General features: G+C 41.8%; 1 protein-coding gene across 1 annotated transcript in view; it reads left to right on the top strand.

Annotated features, from left to right (window-relative positions):
* The window catches only part of Gnai3 (guanine nucleotide binding protein (G protein), alpha inhibiting 3), a 38,878-nt gene extending 13,943 nt beyond the window's left edge, over positions 1-24,935 (top strand). Inside the window, exons 2-9 of the mRNA NM_010306.3 lie at positions 8,373-8,415; positions 8,527-8,668; positions 13,752-13,909; positions 16,319-16,447; positions 19,608-19,737; positions 20,122-20,275; positions 22,598-22,807; positions 22,894-24,935. Of these exons, the coding sequence (NP_034436.1) occupies positions 8,373-8,415; positions 8,527-8,668; positions 13,752-13,909; positions 16,319-16,447; positions 19,608-19,737; positions 20,122-20,275; positions 22,598-22,788 (947 nt within the window). The 3' untranslated portion in view covers positions 22,789-22,807; positions 22,894-24,935. The remainder of the gene's footprint in view (positions 1-8,372; positions 8,416-8,526; positions 8,669-13,751; positions 13,910-16,318; positions 16,448-19,607; positions 19,738-20,121; positions 20,276-22,597; positions 22,808-22,893) is intronic.
* Positions 24,936-25,512: the final 577 nt, after the last annotated feature.

The raw sequence follows: 25,512 nt of genomic DNA, 5'->3' as shown, positions 1-25,512 counted from the left end.
TCAGGATACACTGAAAAGGGCTTTGTAACTATGCTAATCAAACCAAGAAAACCAGTTAACAGATTATGGCAAACCAGATGAGGACCGAGGAAGGTAGTCACTCACTCACACATGTGCTTTAGAGCAGCAGGCCAGGCCAGAGCTGCTGACAAGAGTGGTGAGAGGAGCAATCTGAGCTCATTTCAGACATTAGCTGACAGGGAGGAGCCTTTCCTGGTCACCAGACAGTGAGTGCTGTGCCTGGGAGAAACCAAGAAGGACTCAGTGAGGACTAAAGAGTGCCTTCAGTAGGGTTGGGGTGTTCATACACACAGAGGCTTAGCTTGCTTAGAGGGCAAGTAGGCTGGGTGAAGAACTATTTCTATGCTTTAGACCAAGGAAACTTTCTAATTTCACAAGAAAACTCTTTCCTCTCCTGGCTCCTTCCTGAGCTGAACTGATTGTGACGCCTCAGTGTCCAGGAGGTCCAGGCATGCAGGATGACACATTTATTACATGGACATGAAGAACAAGTTTTGCTTGTGCAGAGACATTTTTCCTTCTGTAATTCATCCGATCTTTTGCTTATTTCTTTCTTAGCTTGTAGTTAGTTTATTTTATGTGTGTGGATGTTTTGCCTGCGTAGGTGTACCATGTTCATACAAAGCCCAAAGGCCAGAAGAGGGTGTCAGATCCTCTGGGATTGGATTATGTGGGTGCTGCTAGTTGAACCTGGGTTCTCTGGAAGAGCAGCCTGTGCTCTTAAGCATTGAGCCATCTCTCCAAGCCCAGTTTTTAGTCACATATTAACTAATGTGTGTGCGTGCACTCCAGTGCTCATATAGAAGTAGCTGGCGATCTCTCCATCACGTGGGTCCTGGAGATTGAGCTGAGGATGCAGCTTTGTGGTCAGTGCCTTTACTCGCTGAGCCATCCTCTAACTCTCTTCTGAGAAAAGATTATTTTAAGTGTGTGTCTTTGAGGCTATGTAGATGTACAGGCACCTTTGGAGGCCAGAAGTGGACATTGGATCCCTTGGAACTGGAGTTACAGATGCCTATGATCCCCTCGATAAAGGTGTTGGGAACCAAATATGGGCTCTCTCCGGGGCAGCAAGTGCTCATAACCACTGAGCAGTCTTTCCAGCCCCGTCTTCTAACCTTTGGATAAGTTAGGAAGCTATTCCAGCACTTGAGCCCCTGAGATAGGAGGATAATCAATTGAAGTCTGAGCTATATCCTGTCTGAGAGAGAGAGAGAGAGAGAGAGAGAGAGAGAGAGAGAGAGAGAGAGAGAGAGAGAATGAGAATGAATGAAACCACCAACTGGATTTTGTAATAAGTATAGTGTGTAGAAAAACATTTTATGTGAAATGTTTTCAACTCGATCTAAATTTTTACTTTTAGCTACATGTTACTGAAAAAGAAATCATGAGGTGAGGTTGGGGAGTGGAGGGTGGGTGGCCTGAGAGATTACTTGCTCATGTTTCAAGACAGGATTTCTCTGTGTAGACTTGGCTGTCCTGGAACTCACTCTGTAGACCAGGGTGTCCTAGAACTTGCAGAGATCCACCTGCTGGGATTAAAGGGGTGCACCCCATCCCCCAGCTCTCTTTACTGCTTCTTATAGAGGGCCAGAGTCTGCTTCTCGCACTCATGTTAAGTGACTCACAGCCACCGGTAACCATAGCTCTAAGGGGCCTTACAGGCACCTATGTGCATGTACATGTAACAAACCCCGGACAAATGTATAGTCACATGCATAAATTTTAAACAAATGAATCACAGGGCCAACAGGATGGTGCTTGTTGCCAACCTGATAACCTGAGTTTGATTTCCAGGACCCTCATAGTGAGAGAATCTATGGAAGCCATAGGTATCCCTATTGGAAGCAGCATGGGTTATGTTCTTTTGATCTTTAGTTATCGGGATTTGTAATTCACCTCTCTACTTCCATCTCCTTTCTGTGCTGCCACCGTCCCCCATTCCATCCTAACAGTAGCAATGTAAACCTGAATGTTCTAGTAGATAGGGTACTTCCAACAAGGAATGGAGGAGTTGGCATGCCAGACACACAAAGCTAACCAACATTGGTGCCTTCCACTGTCCTGACCATAGACCTGTATTACGGTAGCTATTTTGAATTGTTTAGTTGTTAGGATGATGTGGATTTGTGGTTTCATTAGAGTCCTGTATTAGAATAAGAAGTTAGTTGGCTTCGTGTGTAACGGTAGAGCATATCTAAGCCAAAGCTCTTGGTGTTTTATAGATAAGGAGGCCATAGTTATAGTCAGGTGACTTACCCAAGGTCATATAGCATGTCATAGCAGCACTGACATTTACTGTAACGTTGAGTTTATTACAGGATGGTTTTAACAGCTGGAAAATTAAGCTAAAGAAATCAAATTTATTTGTTGGTCAAACTTTCATTTTGGTGTTTGGGGCAGGGGACTGTCTTTGCTCATATATGTACCAATAGGTCTGTAAAGAGAGCCCTGGTCTGGTATTGCTAGGTTATTCGTGGTGTCATTTTAGGACTCAGCTGCACAGGAGTTACTAGAAATGTCAAGATATCTCTATAGAAGCAAGTAATTAAGAGGAAAGGGGGTCTCTGGTGCCTCTGGAATGTCTGCCTACCTGGGATAGACCTGTGGGGACACTTGGAGGGGAAGCTCTGAAGCCAGGATGGGTGACAACAGTGTGAGAGCAGAGATAGCAGGAGGGGCCTCAGATACACCAGGAGAGAGGTTTTTGTTCCTTAGGGTAGGGTGGAGAGAATGACTAATGGACGCACTGACGCCGTTTGCTGCAGTTTTAGGTTTACAAGTGTCTTTTTGTTTTGTTTTGTTTTGTTTTGTTTTAAATGTGTGTGAATCCAGATCCATCTAGAGTTTTATTGCTTTGAAACAACTTCTGAAAACAATTGCCATTGCACCAACGTTGATATCAAAATGGTTTTAGGAAATAAAATCCTTTGAAGCCCTAACATCACTGGGTAGTGTTCTCAGCAGTGAGGATATCTTGACACTCAGTAGCTGGGTAACAGTCACTAAGCATTACTGCAGACTGGGGACTGTCCAAAACATACTCTACTGACCCTGTTTTATATTGTGGAAATCCATCTTGCTTCATGGCATACAAGTAGAAAAAAAGCATAGTAAACTTAAGACCTCCTTTGGACTGACTTTAGTTAGAGGAAAGGAAAAAGAGAAAGCAGGTGGTGACCTTGCCAACCTTTCCCCCTTACGGCCTCCCCTCCCCAGGCTTGCCATCCTTACAGTCTGCAGGCTCATCTTCAGTTCCTCCTACTCCGAGCCGCGTTCCCTCCGCTGTAGGCTCTAGCTGTTCCAGTTCTTATAGCCTATTATCCTTGGTAGATTGAAGATAAGCAAGGAAATGTTCCTTTTAACTTACTGCTTTTTGAAGTAATGTAGGAAAAAAAGATGTAGGTGAAGTTAGGAAGTTCAGAATCCAACTATGTAGTTGGAGAGAAAGGGAGGGCAAACCCTAAGAGCCACGTGTTCTGGGAGAGAGCTGCTGCTTGAGTGATAGATCTCAGAGGTAAGATTGGAGCCCAGACCTCACGGGGAAAGAGGTGGAGAAGGCTTGAAGACTTTGAGTCATAAGCTGATGGTTTGTACAGTGGTGCTTTTTGGAAGTGGTAAAGGAGCAGGAGCCTTGGAGTGGTAGTTTAAGAAAATTACAGCAGTAACATAAAAGGAGCAGTGTAGGCTCAGCCAGATGTGGGAAGGGGTGAAGAGGTTACGTAATTTGAGAAATATTTGAGGAGAGAGAAAACTATGTTCCAGCTTGGTCAGTTTACCATGCTTGCTAGTTTTATGCCTGCTTCACACAAGCTGGAGTCATTGGGAAAAGGGACTCTCAATTAAGAAAAAAACCTCCATAAGATCCAGCTGTAGGCAAGCCTGCAGGACATTTTCTTAATTAGTGGTCATGGGGATGCTGTGGATTTTCCCACCCCTGGGCTGGTGGTCCTGGGTTCTATTAGAAAGCAGGATGAGCAAGCCAGTAAACCATATCCTCCAGGCCTCTGTCTGCATCAGCTCCTGCCTCCAGGTTTCTGCCCTGTTTGAATTCCTGTCCCATCATTCCTCAGTGATGGAGTGTGACCGAGAGTTGTAAGATGAAATAAAGCCCTTCCTTCTTAGGTTGATTTTAGTCATGATGTTTTATCACAACTAAGATATCTAGAATAATGAATGGATTTCAAATCCAAATGACTCTTAGATCTCAGAATGTACTTGGAAGATGGGTAAAATGGTGGTGGCACTTTTCATGAGAGTCTGAAAATTGAATGGGCCAAGGCCTTTGATATAAAATGTGATTCACTTTTTATCTATAACACACGCTGAAAACAAATCCTGTGGCAATAAGAGGTGCCTTCCTTTATGAGATGGACTGAGTGCCTAATAAAGGCTAGGGGTGAAGTACAGAGTAATAGAAAAGGGAGGGCAGCCGGGCGTGGTGGCGCATACCATTAGTCCCAGCACAGGCAGAGGCAGGCGAATTTCTGAGTTCGAGGACAGCCAGGGCTCTACAGAGAAACCCTGTCTCGAAAAAACAAAAACAAAACAAAAAAAAAAAAAAAAAAGAAAGAAAGAAAAAGAAAAGAAAAGAGAAGAGAAAAGAAAAGGGAGGGCAGACAGACATTTTCTTTTTCTTCTTTTTACAAAATAGAGGGTGGAACCAGGGCCTTGCACAGGCTAGGCAAGTGTTCTACCACTGAGCTGTATTCCCAGCTCCCAGAATGATATTATTTAGGGAATCTTTGAGAAATATAAGAGAGATAGAATAGAATAGAGGTAGGGTGTGTGTGTGTGTGTGTGTGTGTGTGAGTGATATGAAATGTTTTCAAAGAGTAGAATTAAATGAGATGGGTAGAAATTTGTGACTTAAGAGATTTATTTATAATTTTTAAAAAACAGTCTGACATGAGCAGTAGGAATACCATTTTCAATATTTAAAGGAGAGCATCCAGTACTTCATTACACTGTTGCTCATATAGAATGGTTTGGGAATTTTGAATTTAACAATTTAAAAAAAAGTCAGCATTCATTTGTTTTCTTCCCCTAAATTAAAATGCTTTTCTAGGTATGAGTAATGAAATTAATATTTTTGACAGTCTTAGAAGACCCTGAGCTACTTGAACATTAACTGTGTAGTCTGCCCAGTTACCAACTCTGCAGTAAGAACAGAGATAAAGATATAGATACACTTCTTGATTCTGCAAGAATGTAGTTATCTTCAATTTTTATATTCAGATGTTACTTTAACTAGTTTTTGTTGATAAAGTTGAGAAATATTTAGTGTGTTATCATGCTTATTAAATGCACGTGTGTTCAGTAGCTATATGATTAATTATTTGACTAAGTGATGTTGGGTCCAGTTGAGGACTCCAGGAATACAGAGAAGAACAGCTTGGTAGAGCTTTTGTTTCAGTGAAGAGACAGAAAGTGAGTGAGTGCCGTGAAGATTTGTGCTGTAAGAGAGTGAACAGTGTAGGGTGGGAAGTGCTCAGGTAACTTCATCAGGGATGCTCTGAGAGGCAGAAAGGTGAGTGAAGAAGAAAACCTTCTTAGCAGACGTTATTTCAGTCAGCCAGCATGAGACTGTGAGTCAGAGTCCAGCCCAGCAAGAACCAGTTTTGCACGTTAGAGGAAACAGAAAAAAGCTGGTCTGACAAGAACACTGAGGCTAGGGTAGAGACCAGCAAGAAATGAGGCTGAGGAGGTAGGCAGGGACCAGAGTGTATTGGACATTATTAGCCACACATTATAATTTGGGTGTAAATGGAGGCCAGGTGGAAACTCCAGTCAGTGTTGTAACATGGTCTAGGCAGGCGTGTTGTACAGGTGTGATTCTAGCTATTGGCCTATTGGGTAGCAGAAAGAAGAGGATCCTTATAAGTTCAAGGCCAGCCTAGTGTACATAGACTTCTCAGACTTCTAAGATTACATAGCTAGACTCTATCTAAAAAAAGAATTATGGAGCCGGGCGTGGTGGCACATGCCTTTAATCCCAGCACTCGGGAGGCAGAGGCAGGCAGATTTCTGAGTTCGAGGCCAGCCTGGTCTACAAAGTGAGTTCCAGGACAGCCAGGGCTATACAGAGAAACCCTGTCTCGAAAAACCAAAAAAAAAAAAAAAAAAAAAAAGAATTATGTAAGTTTTGCGTGTATTAGGTAAACTGTGGTTTCCAGTGTACAAGGACCAAGCTGTTAAGATTATATCTGTATTTTTAAAACTAAACTTTACTAGTCTTTAACATGTATTAATGCTGGCGTCCCCATTCCATCTCTTTCTCCCTCTTATGTCACTTGCTAGTTTTGACCTTAGGAGGTTAGGTAAATGTTAGTCCCATTTACTGAGATGAGAGACTGAGGGAAGAGCAGGTTTGTTTGAGGTGGAAGTGGGAATGAGAACCCATCATTCATTGTGTTGGGCATTAAGTTTGTGGTGCTTCTGGGACATCTGCTGTGCTACAGACGGTAGGAAATGAGTTTGAAGTCAGCCCTGGAAAGCAAGGTTGGTGAGCTAAGTTTTGGAATCTAGTACATGCCAGCTTTGAAGTGAAAGAGTGGAAATTTCAATTTTGCCACTGCTGTATAACTGGACAAATTACTTGACCTTTTTGCTTGATTTATCTCATTATAAAATGAGGGTAATGGGGCCCACCTTACAGAGGTGTGAGGGTTGAATGAGTTCATATTACCAAGATACCTAGAATGCCCTGCTACTCGTTACTCATTGCTCTTTAACGTTTACTCATGAATAGTGCCTTAAAGCATCAAGTTAGGCAAGTTAGAAAAAAGCATAGGGTCTGGAGAGGTGGCTCAGTGGTTAACTGAGTTGTGCTTCCAGAGATCCTGAGTTCAATTCCCAGCAACCACTTGGTGGCTCATAACCGTCTGTAATGGATTCTGATGCCCTTTTCTGTCATGCATACATTCAGGGAGACAGAGCACTCATATATATAAATAAATAAACTTACATAAGTATAGGTAGAGAAAAAGACAAAGATCAACTTTGAAAAAAGCTGTCTTGAAAGGCAGGGGAAGGCCTAGAAATAACCACTGAGCTGTTTAGAAATGGTTTCAGTGAGTGGTGGCGATGAGCTGGAGGTTCTTAATTAGAGATTGTAAGGATGGATGACAGGCTAGGGAAATTTTGCCATAAAGGAACACAGAGAGGGGCAGCAAAGATAGCTCAGTAGGTAGAGTTGCTTGCTTTTTAGTCTGAAACCTCAGTTGATCCCTGGGACCTTCATGTGGAAGGAGAAAACCAACTCCTGTAAGTTGCCCTCTGACCTCCACACCTGTTCATGTGAGTTGTCACTCTTCCCCCAACCCCATAAACACAATAGATCTTCTAAAAAGGGAGGCACAGGGAAGGTGGAATAGCAGATAGAAGAAAGTGAATGTGTAAGGGGATGTCAAAGAATGGTACTGGTGAGTTGTGTAAAGATGGTAAAACAACAGCCTGTGTGCTAAGACATCCCAGTAAGAAGAAAAAATAGTGATACTTTGGTGACACTAGAAATTGCAACAGCTACAAGTCGAGCTGCAATGAAGTTAAGTATATAGTCAGAGCGATAAGGGCATTGAGACATTGATGACATAGAGAATGTTAATGGAGATACATACAGGTAGACTAGTAGATTTGGTTATGAGAAGTGGAGTAGTGCTCTCTGATTGCCTTCCACTTTCTCTAAAAAGGAGGAGCAGGACTGTCATTTATGAGTCAGAAGTAGCATTTGATGCTGGGGAGAGTGGTAATGTTACAAGAGGCATTTTGGAAAATGGAAGAATTACTAATCAGGAAAGACCTAGCAGGCAGACTATCAAGATCTGAAAGTTTATTTGACCTTTGATCTTTAGTTTAAGAGTGATTTCAGTCATCAAAGGAGGCTGTGTAAATCCTCCCCCCTCCCCCTAGAAGAGCTGACTCATGAAAGGTAAAGGCAACGTGAGTTCTGCTGATACTTGGAACTTCTCTAGCTCTGTGACTAGGAGGGTTGCTTATGGAATATTCTTCAGGTCCATGGCAGGTTACAGAATTACTAACTATGAGTAGGCCATAGGCCTATTTGTTGCCTGTGTTCCTTGAGTATATCATGTTTTATGATGTTACTAAAAATATTTGTGTTGCTATCCTTGAGTAATGTCTGTTTTGCACAAATGGTATCAACATTAAACAACAGCAAAATGCTCTAATTGAAAACCAGTTTTCCTAATAGACATGAAAGCTCACCAAAATTCCCATTTGGATCTATATCCCCTAAGCTAGACTTCCTAGTTGCATTACTTACTCCATATCTGTTTGATTACAAAGAAATTCAAAATCTGTTTTTTTGTTTTGTTTTGTTTTTTTTTTAGGCGCTGGAGAATCTGGTAAAAGTACCATCGTGAAACAGATGAAGTAAGTTCACACAGGGCCTTTTAAGACTGAATTTCCTTCTCTTCATAAAAAGTTTATAATGCTTTCATTTTCCATTCATGGTATTGACTTGCGGTTTTCTCCTTTTTGAAGAATCATTCATGAGGACGGCTATTCAGAGGACGAATGTAAACAGTATAAAGTAGTTGTCTACAGCAATACTATTCAGTCCATCATTGCAATCATACGAGCCATGGGACGGTTGAAGATTGATTTTGGGGAATCTGCCAGAGCAGTAAGTATTTCTCATTTCCTCTTCACTTGCTGCTCTTCAGTAGGCACAGTTAAGCCAAATTTGTGTCATGTTTTAGGGAACAAGAAGATAAAATGGTACAAAATACCGTGTGTCTGTTTTTGAAGTGTTAGGTCTGACTCAGGAGACAGTAAGTTACCGACGCATGCAGAGTCCTGGAAATGGGATTCTGTAGCTGGGCTGTGTGATGGCTGTGTTCAGTTGCTTCCTTTGCCACACCATTGACATATATTTTATAGTAGTTGATGATGCTAAATGTTACTCTAAAAGACAGGATGTATATGTTGTATATTTAGTCTTGCTTTCAGAGCTGTAGGGGGTCAAAGGGAAAAAAATTCCCCAAATAAATTCTGTAAGGACATAAACACTAGCATCCCAATTTTAGAGGTGATTTTGGGTGTTCAAAAATATCTTATCACTGTCTTTCATTGAATTCAGGGTTCAATTAGAATTGGGTTGTTACTTATTCTAATATAACTCTTTAATGCTTTATATATATCAGAATTCAAAAGTCAGTTAATAATATTTAGTACACTTTGGGCAGTTTGTGAAGTAGGATGTTTGAAGCCAGTGGAGAAAGGACCAAATGAAGACAGGAGATCTTCTTATGTTGTTACCAACTCAATTTCAAGAACATGCTAGAGAAGTATAGAGTCCATCAAAGGATGTCAGCCATGTTCCGTGGTGCAGTTCTTAAGTGCCCTGGGAAATAAATGGAAGTGGAGGGGGTTGGGATGGAGAGGGCTTTGCCTGGAAAGACAAAACCTGTGTGCTTGTGAGCAGCCTAGGGACGGCTATGAGCTGCTCAGTTTATCAGCTGCAAGTTAGGGTTGATAAGTGGGAAGTGAAAAGGAAAATATTCAGAGAGCTGCTGTGGCTTTGACTTGTTGAGTAGAATATATCTTGGAGGTGAAATAAGAGATCAGGAACTAGTTAAGGGTTGTGGGAGAAAAGAATAGTAAGAAAAGAAGACTAGGAAGATATGTGAGCGACTTTTACTGTCTTGTAACAGAGTTCAGGGCCTCTTCTTCCTCCTGGGAATGGTACTCGGCCTCAGCTGTGCAGGGTGAGTCCGTGGACAACATTTAGCCCGCAGGCTGTTTCCTGCCCCTTTTTTTCTTTTTCTCTTTTTTAAATTTTGTTTTTAATTATGTGTATGTGTGTGTCCACATGTGCATATTGCATGTGTGTGGATCCCCTTGAAGGCCAGAGGAGTTTGATTTTCCAGAGCTGGAATTACAGGGAGTTTGACACTACTTCGTGTGGGTGCTGAAAAATCAAACTCTGTCCTCTGAAAGAGCGGAACGTGCTCTTGACTGAGCCATTGCCTCATACCCCGTTTCTGATGTTTAGAGACTGTCTTACCTGGAGTCCAGGCTGGACTTGGATTCATGGTAGTCTTGCCGCACAGGCTAGTTTTTTTTTCCTTAGGGAAATTTGTTAGTTCAAGTAAAATCTAATTTTTAGTCAAATCTTAGCTTCTTCCCATTTGAGTCATGCTGACTTCTTCTTTTTCTTCTTTTATTTTTAAAGATTTATTTATTTATTATATGTAAGTACATTATAGCTGTCTTCAGACACTCCAGAAGTGTCTTACGGATGGTTGTGAGCCACCATGTGATTGCTGGGATTTGAACTCTGGACCTTCGGAAGAGCAGTCGGGTGCTCTTACCCACTGAGCCATCTCACCAGCCCGACTTCTTCTTTGAACTAGAATTCTATGTTTTTTTTTTCCTTCATGTCACCTAACTACTTCTCTATAATATTGGTTGTATTTTATAATTGGTTAATTATACTGTGTTTATTCATTTTTCTTCTCTCTGTTGACTTTTTCTCCTGTTACTTATTCCTTGGTTTCTCACATGTTTTTCTTTTGCCCCTTACTTTGTCCCCATCCTCCATTCACCTCTGTTTCCCGACCGTTCCTCTCCCAACTCATTTCCTTCCTTCAGATGTCATCAGGTTCTGAGACTTAGAGCAGTCAGGAGCACTGGCTTGGCGTAACAACACGAGTTTGTTCTCTAGAACTCACTAAAAGGCCAGGTGCTCATGGTGTGCATGTGTTCTCTAGTGCTGGGGACACAGAGACAGGATCCTTGGGGCTTTCTGGACAGCTGAATCATTGAGCCACAGGCCAAAGAGAGACCCTGTCTCACACAAACAAACAAACAAACCAAAGGGCAGATGGCTCCTTAGCAACAGTGCCTGAGACCGTCCTTTGCTCCACACACATGCTCATGTTCACGCACAGACACAGCTATTATCATCAGTCCTCCTGTCACCTGATGGCCCTGACATTCTCAGTCCCTCTCAGGGCTCCTGAGTCACCTAGCTTTACAGCATCTCCACAGCCTACTCTGAGAAGGAACGTGTAAAGTTTTAAACTCCTTTTTTCCCTCCTAGGTAAGGGTTTATATTTGTATTTATCATTCTGTTCCTCTAGTTTTAAATGGTTGCTAAGAGAATGAAAAGAGTAGAGCCGAGTAGGAGACAGTTTTCTTTCATTAAGTGTAGAAGTATGAAGTGTGTTGTGGCTCTCAGTCTGCAGAGGAGGTTTATTATGAGGACGAGGCTATGAGCAGTGAAGTAGGAAGGGAAGCGTTACTCTAAAGCCTCTACTCAGAGCGCCATCAGTGTGTGCTAATAATCCCTGGACTTTCAAGTTTCTAAAATTTGAGTAACGTGGTATTAAAAAAAAGAAACAAATAATTTTTTGTACACCTACTTAAGTATAGGTCAAATTTCAGGATCTGTGTAGTTTTAAATGTTAGATAAAGCAGTATACAATATGTGGAAAATATCTTATTTGTCATTTAGTGGTTTGGGCAGTTTGTTTAATGCTTAACCATTTCTTAATCATTCGCTTTTTTATTTAAAAAGACGATGACAGCGGTGGTGGTGGTGGTGGTGGTGGTGGTGGTGGTGGTGGTGGTGGTGGTGGTGGTGGTGATGAGAAGAGGGGCTGGGAAAGTGGCTTATGGCTAAGAGCGCTTGTTACATAAGCATGAGGACTGAGTTAAAACCCTAAGTACCCTCATTAAAGGAGAATCAGGTATGCAGCTGTAGCCTCAGTACTAGGAGACAGAGACGACAAATCCTGGGAGCTTATTGGCTACACAGTCCAGATAAATGACAAGCCTTGGGTTCAGTGAGAGACCGTGTCTCAAGGGAATTAGGCAAAGAGTGTTAGAAGACGTCAGACATCTTTCTCTGGCTCTCTTGTGTTACACACCTGAGTGTGCATATATACACACATACATACAACACTCACTCCTCCCACACCAATGAAAAAGAAACAAGAGGGAGAGGAAATACAGATCACGCATGGAGTTTGATACAAGACGAGCCACAGTGTTACTAGAAAGTTTGGACAGAACCTTGATTGATGCCAGAGTTTGGCAAAGTTAATTTGAATGCAGCGTGGTGATTTTTGTGGGTGGGAGGTAGGTGGTACTGCATCTGTGTTCCACAGTGCCTTTGCTTGCTAGTGGTCATTGTCTTAATGACTACTTAAGATATAAATTCTCTTCTCCCTTCACTTTTTACTTATGTATTATGTGATTTTTTGTTGTTGTTTTTGTTTTTTGGGGTTTTCGAGGGGGGTTGTTTTTGTTTTTTGAGACAGGGTTTCTCTGTATAGCCCTGGCTGTCCTGGAACTCACTTTGTAGACCAGGCTGGCCTCAGAAATCCGCCTGCCTCTGCCTCTCAAGTGCTGGGATTAAAGGCTTGTGCCACCACTGCCCGGCATATTATCTAATTAAAAAAACTTCATCTGTATAGTTATTTTAATTTTTAGGTAGATATTAGATTCATATAGTGAAATCTTTGAGCTCAGTATTTAGTTTTGTTGTTGTTTTGAGACAGGACTTCTCTGTGTAGCCCTGGCTGTCCAGGACTCATTCTATAGACCAGGCTGGCCTTGAACTCAAGAGATCTACCTGCCTCTGCCCTCCTGAGTGCTGAGATCAAAGGTGTGTGCCTCCACTGCCCTGCTGTCTTCAGGTTTAAATACTGCACGTGGATAAAATAAAGAAAACTACCACAGTTCCTGCCTGAGAGTCATGCCCTTCTGATCCTGTCACTCTTGCTGTTCCCCCTCCAGCACCTCTTTCTCCTGTCGCAACAGAACATTGTGCTTGTTGCTTTGGGGGAAATATTTTCCCTAAGGGGTCAGTTCTTGTTACTAGGCTTTCTCCTTCTTACGTGCCTTCATCTCCTCTTCCATTTCTGCTGTCTCCAATGAAGGGGAAGGAAGAACAGCCTTTGCCTCAAACTCGATTCATGTTTTAGTCCCTGTGCCATGGCTAGACTTACTTCTTTTGTACAAAACTTTTCATTTCTATGTAGTAGTAGGTAAGTGCTCTACCACTGAGATGCACCTTCAGCACTTCTATGGAATAAAAATTCAGACATGGGGGGGGGGGCATATGAGCATGTGGAAGGTGGAGGTTGGCTTCAGGTGTTTCCTTCTACCATTTTTTTCCTGATGTTTGGAGAGCATCTCTCCAAGTCTGGAGCATGTCCTTGGCCAGATTGGCAGGCCAGGGATGTCCAGGATCCTTCTATCTGCTCCCCAGCACCGAGGGAACAGGCTTGCACCATTGCATCCAGCTCGTTCATGGATCTGAACTCAGGTCCTCATGCTGGCACGGCATGCAGTTTATCTCCTGAGCCATCCTCCCAGTCCTCAGTAAGGGCTTACCTTAGCGTTATTACATATACTTGTCTCAGAGCAGAGTCTCCACCCCACCAGTGTCATAAATCATAAGTCATCAGGGTAGAGGGTTGCGAGTCCATCAAGAGACCTTTTCTGAGGATGGCGGTATGACATGGAGAATTAAGAGGAAGGCAGATCATTATTCAGCTATTTGTATTTAGAATTGTAGTGGGAGGGTGGGCTGGGGATTTAGTTGCTAGTTTTCTCATGCTACCTTGTCAGGAAAGGTTTCTATAGCACTTCTTCTAAACTATGATTCTGCGCGTGCACATAACTGTGTGAAAAATGAAACTCATTTAGTAAAGAAGTGGGAATTCATCTGCCCCTGTCTTAACTGTTTTTCTCAGGATGATGCCCGACAGTTATTTGTTTTAGCTGGGAGTGCTGAAGAAGGAGTCATGACTTCAGAACTAGCAGGCGTGATTAAACGTTTATGGCGAGATGGCGGGGTACAGGCATGCTTTAGCAGGTCCAGGGAATATCAGCTCAATGATTCTGCTTCATAGTAAGTGATTTTTTTTTTCCTTTGAAACTGTGATAGACAATAAGTTGGTAACTGAGCAGTGGTGGTACACACCTTTAACCCCAGAACTTGGGAGGCAGAGGTGGCCGGATTTCTGAGTTTGAGGCCAGCCTGATCAACAGAGTGAGTTCCAGGACAGCCAGGACTATACAGAGAAACCCTGCCCCCGAACAAACAAACAAATAAATAAATAATAATTTGGTGACTCTAGAGAATGTTCATTGCCTATCCTTAAGGAAATGTTTAAGTACTAATGTCCAAAAGTTTGTAGGATCCTGTATTACAGTTGTCTCACTTTAAGGTTATCTCAGAGATCTATTTATAATAAGCAAGTAAAGTTGAGACATCTAGATGCCCTCCGTATAGGACAAAGCACTGATAGCCAGCTAGAGGGGTAACACCCCATTACACACACTCACTCTCACTCACACACACACACACACACACACACACACACACACACACATACAGAGAGCTGCCCCACCCCTTGGTTATTATTGTACTTGAGACTGGATCTCACTGTGTAACTCTGGCTGGCCTAGAACACACAGAGATCCCCCTGCGCTGCCTTACATGCTAGGATGAGATGTGCAGCACCACCACGGGTGTGCCAGTCCTTTTATACTCGATGTACTGTGAGGTTTTCTGGTAGTAGTCATTACACTTAACCTTTTGTGAATGTGTGTTGTACTAGGGATTAAACCAAAGCCTCGTGCATGTGGGGCAAAGGCTCTACCACTGAGTTTCCTCCTCAGCCCTCTTGATTGTTTGAGACACAATCTCGCTCATGCTGACATTGAACTCATTCCGTAGCCCTGGCAGGCTTGAGTTTCTGACCACTCTGCTTCAGCTTTCCGAACAGCTGAGATGACAAGCCTGTACCACAAAACCCAGCACCGTGCACCTCTCCTGCCAGACTGCGGTGGTGGCTTCTGTGGGATGAGGACATTATCATACAATAGAATGAAGCCTTTCTTTATCAAGGAAGCTCACTTGAGTGTTAGTTTTAGAGAATTGGTAACTAGTACTTTTATTCACTGCTACATTTGATCCCATTTTGACCCCCCGACACATTTATATATTCATGCTGTAGTTTTAAAGTTTACTTTTGGGGGACCTGGTGAGTACTTGACATCTGTACCTCCTGCCCCCCACACCCCGCCCCCCGCCCCCCGCCCCAATCAAGATAAAGGACTTTTGGTTGTTAAGGTATTTTCTCTAGCCTTATATTTTCCCATTCTCATTCTGTCACAATTGTTACAAGAAATGGTATATATAAATGCTATTTATAAAGCTTACTTATAATTTGACAAACAATAAAAGGATTCTTGCTGTCTTTTTAAAACTAAGATTATCTTTATGTGCGTATACTGGTAGTTTAAGCAATTCAGTGGCTATCAGAGGTAAATTTTTAATCGTTTCTTCTGTCATCCATTGAGTAAGCTCTGACTCGCCAAACTACATGTTATTTATAAAGTTGGGTCCCTCTGTCACTGTTCATCCAAGCTCAACTCTGTTAATGGTGGTATTTGGTTTGTAGATGATCTGAATGGCACACTTAAAGTAGTGCATCTGCTCTTTTTTTTTTTTTTTTTGGTCTGGAATCAGTGAAGATTTAGCCTTTGTCTTTCCCCTACTCTCTTCCCCCTTTTTTTGAAATGGGGTCTTGTTACATAGCCCAGGCTGGCCTGAAACTTTGTATCTTCCTGATTTGTCTCAAACATGTGGCCTCTTGCCTCTGCATCCTCGGGTGCTGGGTTTATAAGCCTATACTCACATATCCACCTATATTCTCACTGAATGTAGTTCTTCTCATTTTCATATCAAGTATCATTCTTTAAGAAGCTGTCAAATAGTTATGTATGCAGCTGACATAAATTTAAGTATCCAAGAACTTTTAACTTTTTGTTATTTTATTTTCATATGGGTCTTGCTCTGTAGCCCAGACTTACCTGGAATTCATGGGGTCCAGGGTTACAGGTCTTTGTCACAATCCCAGTTTGATTTTGTTTTTTCTGCTCTATAGTGCATAGCTCACTTCATATTAGATTTAGCAATAATACAATTGCCATGTTTTTAAAATTTGCTTTTACGGTATATTTAAAACCATTCTTGTTACTGTGTGTAGAACCTATTAATTTCCCCTATACTTGATTCACTTTTTTCACTCATTCTATGATACTGAAGATTTAATATTTTTCTGCCCTTCAGTGAGTTTCAGGGTACCTTTGTTTGTTGTTTGTTGGCACTTGGGATTGAACCTAGGCCTCACATGTGCCAGTACTTAGCCAGTCACAGAATTGACTTTTGCCAAGCTGCTAGTTTGGTCTGTTGATTTGTCATGTCCATGGTTGACTTTACCAAGTAAAAACCAATATGCATTTTATTTAGCTACCTAAATGATTTGGATAGAATATCCCAGACCAACTACATTCCAACTCAGCAAGATGTTCTTCGGACAAGAGTGAAGACTACAGGCATTGTGGAGACCCACTTCACCTTCAAGGAACTCTACTTCAAGTACGTCATAGCCTGTTCTTGCCTGGGTCTGGCACAAAGAACCAAAAGTTTTTTTGCTTTTGTTTTTGAGTCAAGATCTCATGATGTAAACCTGGATGACCTAGTTCTTGCTGTGTAGACCAGGGTGGCCTCAAGTTTGCATCTTCCACCTCTGCCTGCTGAGTGCTAGGGTTGCAGGTGTATACCACATGCCTGGCTTACTGACTCCCCTTAGTTAGCCTCTCTGTCTGGGGGTAAGATCTTTGTAAGCAGTGTTCCTTGGTTTAGAAACTTAATATTTAAGAGCCATTAGCTCAATGTTTTATCTGATTACACCCCACACATTTATTTATTTTTCTCCTCCAGATAGCATCAGTATTTAGAGAAAATTAAATGTAAAATTAAATAATAGTTTACCTACCATTAGAATTCATTATACAATTATCATTTTGTGTTTGTTTACATTTTCAGCACGCTTTTGTTAGTTGCCAAATAGGTATTGACTATTGCTAGAAGGATCAGAGCGTACTAAATAGGTAGAAAATAACGTATAGATGGCTTCATCCTGACGTGCTGACGTGCTGACAGTAAAACAGGACTATTTCTTAGCAGCACCACTCCTCTCAGACGGCTCCCCTTCCCGTTAAGGTTAATGGGCCAGAGCTAAGCTTGGGGGCCTTGGGTTTGTACATGCACAGCATCATGCTCAATTAAGTTTGTAGTGCAGGGCAAAATAGGCCTGGGATTGAGGTGTTTTAGAGAGGTGATGATGACGTAGACAGTAAAGGACATTCTAGTGTTTGCAGAGAATTTTCTCATAGCACCAGCAATTCCAAGAAAAAGCCTCTGCACTTCTTTTTGTTAATAGTCTTTTAAAAATTACTAAAACTGTTTTTGGTTCCTTTTTTCTGTGTTTGTAACCTTTGAGGTTAGCAGTAACCTTTTCTCCTTTAGTGTGTGTTCAGTGTTTAAGAAGTACCTGGTGCCGGGCATGCCTTTAATCCCAGCACTTGGGAGGCAGAGGCAGGCAGATTTCTGAGTTCGAGGCCAGCCTGGTCTACAGAGTGAGTTCCAGGACAGCCAGGGCTACACAGAGAAACCCTGTTTCGAAAAAACAAAACAAACAAACCAACAAAAAGAAGTGGATTTGAAACCTGATGAATGGTTTCGGGTAAATGGGCTGCTTATCTTAAATACTGATGAAGTTACTTAACAAAGTCCGCAGAAGCTATACGAATTACCCTGTGAAGCCATAGGAAGGAAGTGTCTCTGTATACTGTAAAATTAGTAATTCAGCCGGGCGTGGTGGCGCACGCCTTTAATCCCAGCACTCGGGAGGCAGAGGCAGGAGGATTTCTGAGTTCGAGGCCAGCCTGGTCTACAAAGTGAGTTCCAGGACAGCCAGGACTACACAGAGAAACCCTGTCTCAAAAACACCAAAAAAAAAAAAAAAAAAAAAAAATTAGTAATTCAGTTCTAATTAAATACCAAAACCATTTTTCATTGATGTCATAGGTTGATCTTTAGCTAGGTAACTATCTTTCCATGCCAGGATCAGTAGCCAAGATTAAAGTGCCACAAGTACTTTGTTTTGGCATGTAGATGTCTTAGTATGAAGTACTGTCACCTCTTCATTCTCTTCCTTCTCTAGGCAAAACCACTATCCATTTATTCAAACATTTACTGAAGTATTGCAAGGCATTGTGTAATTGCTTTGAGTTATGAGGAAATGTTTATACAATATTGATGTTAGTGAATAATACTGTGTTACTAGGTACTAAAAGCCAGCTTTGGGACTTCATAGCATCTCTTTGTCTTATGGACGTTATAGAAAATGGGGATGTAAACTGGAATTATTAGTGTACTAATGTGCCTGTCTTTGTAAGATTTTTATGGTGAAATGTTAGCCGTTCTATAGCCTACAACATGACCCTGGATTAAGGCCAATCTGTTTAGCTGTCATGCAAGACCAAAGGTTGCAAAGAACAGCAAGATCCCCGAAAGGAAGGGTTGGGTCAGGAAGAAAGAGGATGCATGCTCACGTCATTCGGGAGGTCACGTGGACTTTCCTTCTCTTGGTCTACAGGGAAATCACGTGGACTTTCCTTCTCCTCATCTGTAGGGGTGAAAAAAATCTCAGCAAATTTAGACCCCAGGCTACTGAAGATTTCACTCACTAGAGCAATGTAGCAAAAAGCTTTATCATTGCTATCAGATATAGATCTTGAGAGAGTGTGAGCATTTGAGTACTGACCCCATCTAGACTCAGGTATTGACTAAAAGACAAAGTAGGACAGCTGTTCCTGTCAATGTAGGAAGTAAGGATGGACACTGTTGGTACAAACTTAGCAATTAGGAGACTAAAACAAATCCAGATTAGAACATAGGGTGTGAGCAGCTTCCCTCCCCGCACCCCCACCCCCACCCCCACCCCCACCCCCGTGCTGCTGCTGCTGCTGCTGCTGCTGCTGCTGATGATGATGATGATGATGATTAGGCCCAGGCAAGCTTTGGTGGTGTTGGGGAATACTTGGTTACTTAGTTACTTTTAAGACAGTTGCTGTGTAGTGCAGGCTGGTCTTGAACTTGCTGTTCTTCGAGCTCAGCCTCCTAAATGCTGAGATTATAGTCATTCTTCCTAAACCTAGCACAAGATCTCAAATTCTTAAAGCCTGATATCAAATTTAATTTTTTCCCATAATTCTCTTCATATGTTTTTCATTAACACAGGCAAATAAACTTTGAGCTCAGATGCAAGGTGGGTATTCAGAACAAACCAGTTTAAAAGTCAGAGTGGGACTATGGAAAGTATATAGAGACAGGACTTAGAGTGCCAGATGGTCTAGGGTAATGCCTGGCACCATGGTAAACACGGAACAAATAGCAGTTGTCATGGCTACCGTTATCTTAAGCCTTACTGTTGAGCTCTTCTTCCTTTAGTCCTTTTTAGTTCTTAACTCTGCTGACTTTGGCACCTGTGTTGAAAGGGGGAGGTTCAGCTGTGGCCTATACTTTTAACCACTGACAATGGTTTAGACACATTGATTTGCTTCTTGTCTTTGTTACAAATGGGGTTTGAGTGTGTGATAATGGAGAGGTTCTAACCACGACAGTCTCGAGAGAAATAACTATAAGTGTGACATTACTAAATCTGTGCTTTTTTTTTTTTCCCCTTACTCAGAATGTTTGATGTAGGTGGCCAAAGATCCGAACGAAAAAAGTGGATTCACTGTTTTGAGGGAGTGACAGCAATTATCTTTTGTGTGGCTCTCAGTGATTACGACCTTGTTCTGGCTGAGGATGAGGAAATGGTATGTTGACGATTGGGGTAGAAAGTCCATCTGATACAGCTAGGAAGTGAGCGTGACTCAAGGAAGACGGGTGCCACTGCTGGCTCACGGAACCAAAACTTAATGCCCTGTATTTTCTTGTCAGTGGGGCTAGAGTTCCCAAATCCTTGTTCCATTGCACATTTGCTCTTGGTAGCCACATTGTGTGCACAGGATTGCATCTTGTCATCTTCTTAACCCCTTACCCCAAGAATTATGCAAATCAGGACTGACTAGGCTTCAAGTCACATTAGGACCTACTCTATTTCCATGAATTCAGTTTGTTGTTTTAAAACTTCTTGGTATGTGAACTAATCTGCTTTTTATTCTTGCTGCTAATCTGTCATAACCATGTTTGTTTTTCAGAACCGAATGCATGAAAGCATGAAATTGTTTGACAGCATTTGTAACAACAAATGGTTTACAGACACTTCAATCATTCTCTTTCTTAATAAGAAAGACCTTTTTGAGGAAAAAATAAAGAGGAGTCCATTAACAATCTGTTATCCAGAATACACAGGTAAAGGGCGTGAGGTGCTGTTGGAGGTGTGCATCGTAGGTCAGTGCTTCCCAGCTGCCATCAGCTGCCCCAGGACTCATGCAGGACTCATGCACTCACTCACAGTGGGCGCAGCAGTAAGCATCTGAAGAAACGCCATTAAGTTTCGAGTGTGACTTCAGAGATCAGTGTCCTCACTTTGGAGGAAAATGAAATACAAACATGAAATTTTGGCATATGTCCAAAGAGATATAAAAACAAACTTTTTAATGAAAGTCATTAGGCAGAATAGAGGCATTTAGAGAAGACAGTTGCATGTAAGAAATGGAGAAGGGGCATGTGGCAGCTGTGGAATTTAACGTACTAGCAGGGAGAGGCTGGCCCTGTGTCGAGCTAGTGACAAGTGGCCTTGGGCACATGGTGTATGAACAGCAGTCTAGCAGCAGTGTAGTGAGGACGGCAGTAAGGACTGCCTTCGGATGCAGATACAACCTTTCAGTGAGAGCCAGGATGGCATCTTAAAAGCCAAGGACAAGGATATGGGTGGGGCTAGGAGTGAAAGTCAGACTGTGAAGTCAGTGCCAGTGCGAGGGAGGCACCTCTAAAGGAGGTCACTTCATCTCTGTCTCTTTCCTTGGCTCCATGTCTATTCTTCTCTGTCCCCACTAATGTCCTTTACTATTCAGTTTATAAGATGAAGGATGGCATTGCCACCATTTCTGTGTCTCTTCCATTAAAACAATGAGGTCATACTGGGTTTGCTTGACTTCCAATTCAAGTTTCTCTGGGAAAGATTCTGGTTATAGCTAAAGAAGGTAAAACGCTGTGGGCCAGTCGGCTATTTGAAATTAGGGATCACAGACAACAATGGCAGAACTGTGCCATTATGAAAGCTGTGACCAGATGGCCAGAGTGAGAAGGGGACTCTCTGAGCTGTTTCCGTGGATGGGGGCTCTCACTATCTGAGACTCTGCTTTCTTTTGAGAATACAGTGAAAGGTTCAGCAAACATTAGAAAGTCAAAGGTGTCTTCACTCAAGTCTCTCAGTTGGATACTTTGCTATGATCTGAATTTATATTTTGGAATGTTGTTTTAGAAGTATCTGTAGAATAACCAGATAGAAGTGTCTGTTTGGTAGTGATCCTTATACTAGGGACTTAGGGAAAGGTTAGCTTAGATGTATAAACCTGAGAACAGCAGTAATTAACTTATTGGAGATAAATGAAGTTACCAGAGAGATGACTATAAAATGAGGCGAGAAACGATAAAATGAGACAAATACTAGCTACCAACAGGAGAGAAATAAAGGTTTATAAAGGATACAAAAGAAAAGAACCAGAATCTCTTAGAAAGTAAGGGGAGTGGACAGTGAGGTGGCCCATCGGATAAGGTGCGTGCCTCCAAACCTGATGACCTGAGTTCAGCTCCTGGACTTGGATTACAGGAGGGAACTGACTCCCATAAGATGCCAGCCTTGTGGAGAGTGAAGACTACACAGAGAAACCCTGTCTTGAAAAACCAAGATGGGAGGGGGGTTGCGAGCTCTAGGCACCTAACAAAGTAGTCTTCCTTTAGTTCTGTATTTCATGTGTTCTTTCTTTCTCCCAGGCTTCTTTATGTACTTACTTGATATTTCTTGCCATGCTTGATCTCACCCAAAATAGGCTCTGGTTTATGAAAACAGTGTACATTGTTTTGACAGTGTCCTTGACGCTACAGGCGGTTTCTAAGACCGTGTGGAAAGTGGACGACTGAGTGTTAATTATATATATTAAAAAGAAGGCTTTCTGTTGGTCTCCTCGTGCCCCTACTCCTTAGAAAGCAGCTGCTTGTTGAGACAGACTTATCCTTTAAAGTGTGTTACTGGCTGTGGATGGGCACCGTGCCTGCATCCCAGCACTTGGGAGGGCGAGGTAGGAAGCCATGAGTTTGAAGGCGGTGCCGGGTGAGGAGAGGTGTCAGAGTCTATAACTGGGGTCCCACTTGTTCCCCATCTGTTAGTTTGCCTTTGCTGGTGCCTCTCTAGGATTGGAATGATGTTTAAATAAATGCTTTACCTGTTGGGAGCCCTTCGTCCAGGGTCACTCCAAGGTCAGGGTCTCAGAGGAAGTGAAACTTGTTTTCCTCATCCCTTGAGCATGATGGTTTGGTTTTAGTGTCCGTGTGAGTCTTTCTTATGAAAAATCCAATGACTGCAGAAAATCCTAAGGGTAATAGAAATAGAGGCAGAATTCTGTTTGTAGTCAGTTGTGTGGTGTTGCTTTCCGTAAGTAAATGCTGATGGCCTAACTTAGCTGGGTGCAGGCAGCTGTTACACTTGACAATGTTGGTCGTCTGCCTCAGGTTCCAATACATACGAAGAGGCAGCTGCTTACATTCAGTGCCAGTTTGAAGATCTGAACCGAAGAAAAGATACCAAGGAGGTCTACACTCACTTCACCTGTGCCACAGACACCAAAAATGTGCAGTTTGTTTTTGATGCTGTTACGGATGTCATCATTAAAAACAACTTAAAGGAATGTGGGCTTTATTGAGAGGATGGCATAGTAAAAGGTAAAACTTGAGACAGTTTAGTTACCACTGGGGGCGGGGTAGCTTTGTAAATGTTTTTCTGATTAACAATGTCTTCTCTTTTTTAGCTATTACAGGGAGGAGTGTTGAGACCAGATGTCATCTACTGTCTCTTGGGTCAGCAGCACGCATGACAGGACCAAGGAATGGCAGCAACACGCAGAATCTTAGCTAGCGCTCTCCAGCAGTCTTCTCTATTAGGGAATGTCTAATTGGCATGAGATGTTCAAATCAGACCTGGGATTGGACAACTGTAAAGTATGACTGGATCGTCAGGGCGTCGCTTGGACTCTGTAATCTAATGTTTAGGGCATATTGAAGTTGAGGTGCTGCCTTCCAGAACTTAAACATGTAGCTCACTTTCCCCCATCTTTTTGACAAATGACCAGTAGTTAATTTCTAAGGTTTTTCTTATCAAGAGAAGAATACTTAAAAACTCTTCCTTGTTTGCAAAAGAAACTTCTGAGGACTGAGTCTTAACTATGCACACAATGTCACCAGACATCTTGAAACTATTCCTCTTAGTAGGAACTGTTTGTTTTTAACTCTTGGAATGGTCGGGAGTAATATTTCAATAATTAAAATTCTTCCTGGTTATTGGGACTATATTAATAGAGCTTTTCGGAATGAAATTTATGTTACTGTCATGTTTAAAGTACCACAATGGTTTCTAAACAGCATTCACCTTGGAGAGTTCTACAGTACGATTCCTGCTCTCATTGCTTTACGCTTACGGTTGGAAGTTGTATTTGTCGGGGTTAACCTTGTTTGTGCTGATTACCAAATTACTAGATGAATACTGATGTAGTGTGTTAAACTGCTTCTTGGACACACGCAGGATAGCCGTCAATGAGATGCAGATGCTAAATTGAGAACCAGTGGCTTGCTGCTACAGGTCTACTAAGTTGACCACATGGAATCTTGCCTGTTTGTCTCGGTCATGGGGAGGTTTTGAATAAGATGCCCCTTGTTTTCCATCTTCGTGGCCTTTTTTGTTAGGAGACATCTAAAAGTGTATTAACAGTGCATGCTTTTCCTTTGTAAATGTGGTGCCAAATCCCTGTTTGCCATCGTTTTTACTGTAGCAATGTTAACTGTAGTAGTAGTCCTTACTATATTCTTTTTCTAAAACTTGCATTTGGGGACTTTTTCCACCTTGTCGTGTACAGATTTGAATCTGTTACAGTTGGCAGCAGTATTAAAACAAACGGTGAGTGAAGAGCCTACGGTTGCTCCGTGCATAACTAGTTCTTTCTGGGGATCCTGTCTGTCTCTTTTTTCCCCTGACCTCTGTCTGAGAGTGGATTTATTAGGTAGAAAAGTGTCTTTGAAAGTCTAGCTCCTTGATGTAATAGTATTACCAAGTCAGGACTGAGGGCTTTATGTGCAGTCCGTGTACAAGAGGAAAGTCACAATCCGGCTTTCGGATGTGTACAGTTTGCTTGTGCTGAGAGCTACAGTCCTTTTGTACAGTATATATCAAATGTCATTAAACACTGAGTGGACACTGAGGGACAGCAAACAATGCATTTGGAGCATTTCAGATCAGTAGTTTGATCAGTGCCTTTTGAGGTCCAGTCGCTGTGGCTCGGATCCATTCATCTCTATGTTACCTCCTACTCGTTTGAAAGAAGGTTGATGGTCAGAACTGCTTCAGAAGCAAGCCACGGTGATCAGTGCCTTTGTTGGCAGCTTTTACAATTTTTAATTCTTACGTGTTTTGCAAAATCATTATTATGCAGACAGTATAACTGTTATCTTACAAATATTTCGTTAGGGCTAGGAAAATGTCACTTGAAAGAAAGAAAAGTATTGATTTCAATCGGCGATTGACTCAATTCCCACAATGTAGGGGCTAATAAGTCTTACTCTGAATTTATCTTTCCTTTGTTGTATTCTGTAATATAAGAACATCTGGTGAAATATTGTTTTCATAATTTTTCTATACTTTGGGTTTAATAAAATGGTGTTGATAATCTAAAATATTAGATAATCCAAATTTAATTTTACTTCAGAATGCATTTTGTATTTTCATTTGAATCTGTCTATTTTTTAAACCTTTCTGTTAATTAAAAATAGAAGTTCTTCACTTCTTTGTCTCTGCACACCACTTTTATTTGTCTTGTTTTTACATGAAATCATTCTTACCTTACCATCCAGGTTCCTTCCTTTAGAAGTCCCCCAAAGTCTGAAGACGATGTTTCTTTCCTGGTGGGCCTTTAACCTGTAAGGTCTAAAACGGTTTTCTTTAGGTAGACTTTCACATCACTAATGTTTATTTTGAAGAACATTTCTTAGGCAAAATCAAAATGTGGGGGGATTAAACATCGTATTAGCCTGGAGGGGGACAAAAAGATTGATACTTAAAGAAGCCAAAAGTTAGGTGTTTTCTCTGGAAAATGCTGATGTTTCATGATGGATATTATTCATATTGAGATGCCAGATCTTTGGACCACCCAGAAGTCAGCTAAGAAAATTAACGTTTAGTTAATAAAAAACAATAACTAGACCTTAGTTGGGAGAATGGCAACAGTAGTCTTTGTTGGTGACAGCTCCATTTTGTTCTGAGTGAAAGTATGGACAGATAGGAGTTCTTCTAATGGACTCCCCTTTCCTTATCAGCTTGTACTACAAGCCTTCTGCCATGAAGTTCCAGAAACTATTACAGGTGTTTGTCAGTGGATCTT

This window comes from Mus musculus, chromosome 3, assembly GCF_000001635.26.
Source record: "Mus musculus strain C57BL/6J chromosome 3, GRCm38.p6 C57BL/6J".
NCBI classification, from domain to species: Eukaryota; Metazoa; Chordata; class Mammalia; order Rodentia; family Muridae; genus Mus; species Mus musculus.
The sequence above is the reverse complement of the archived record's forward strand: the minus strand, read 5'-3'. Positions and strand labels throughout refer to the sequence as shown.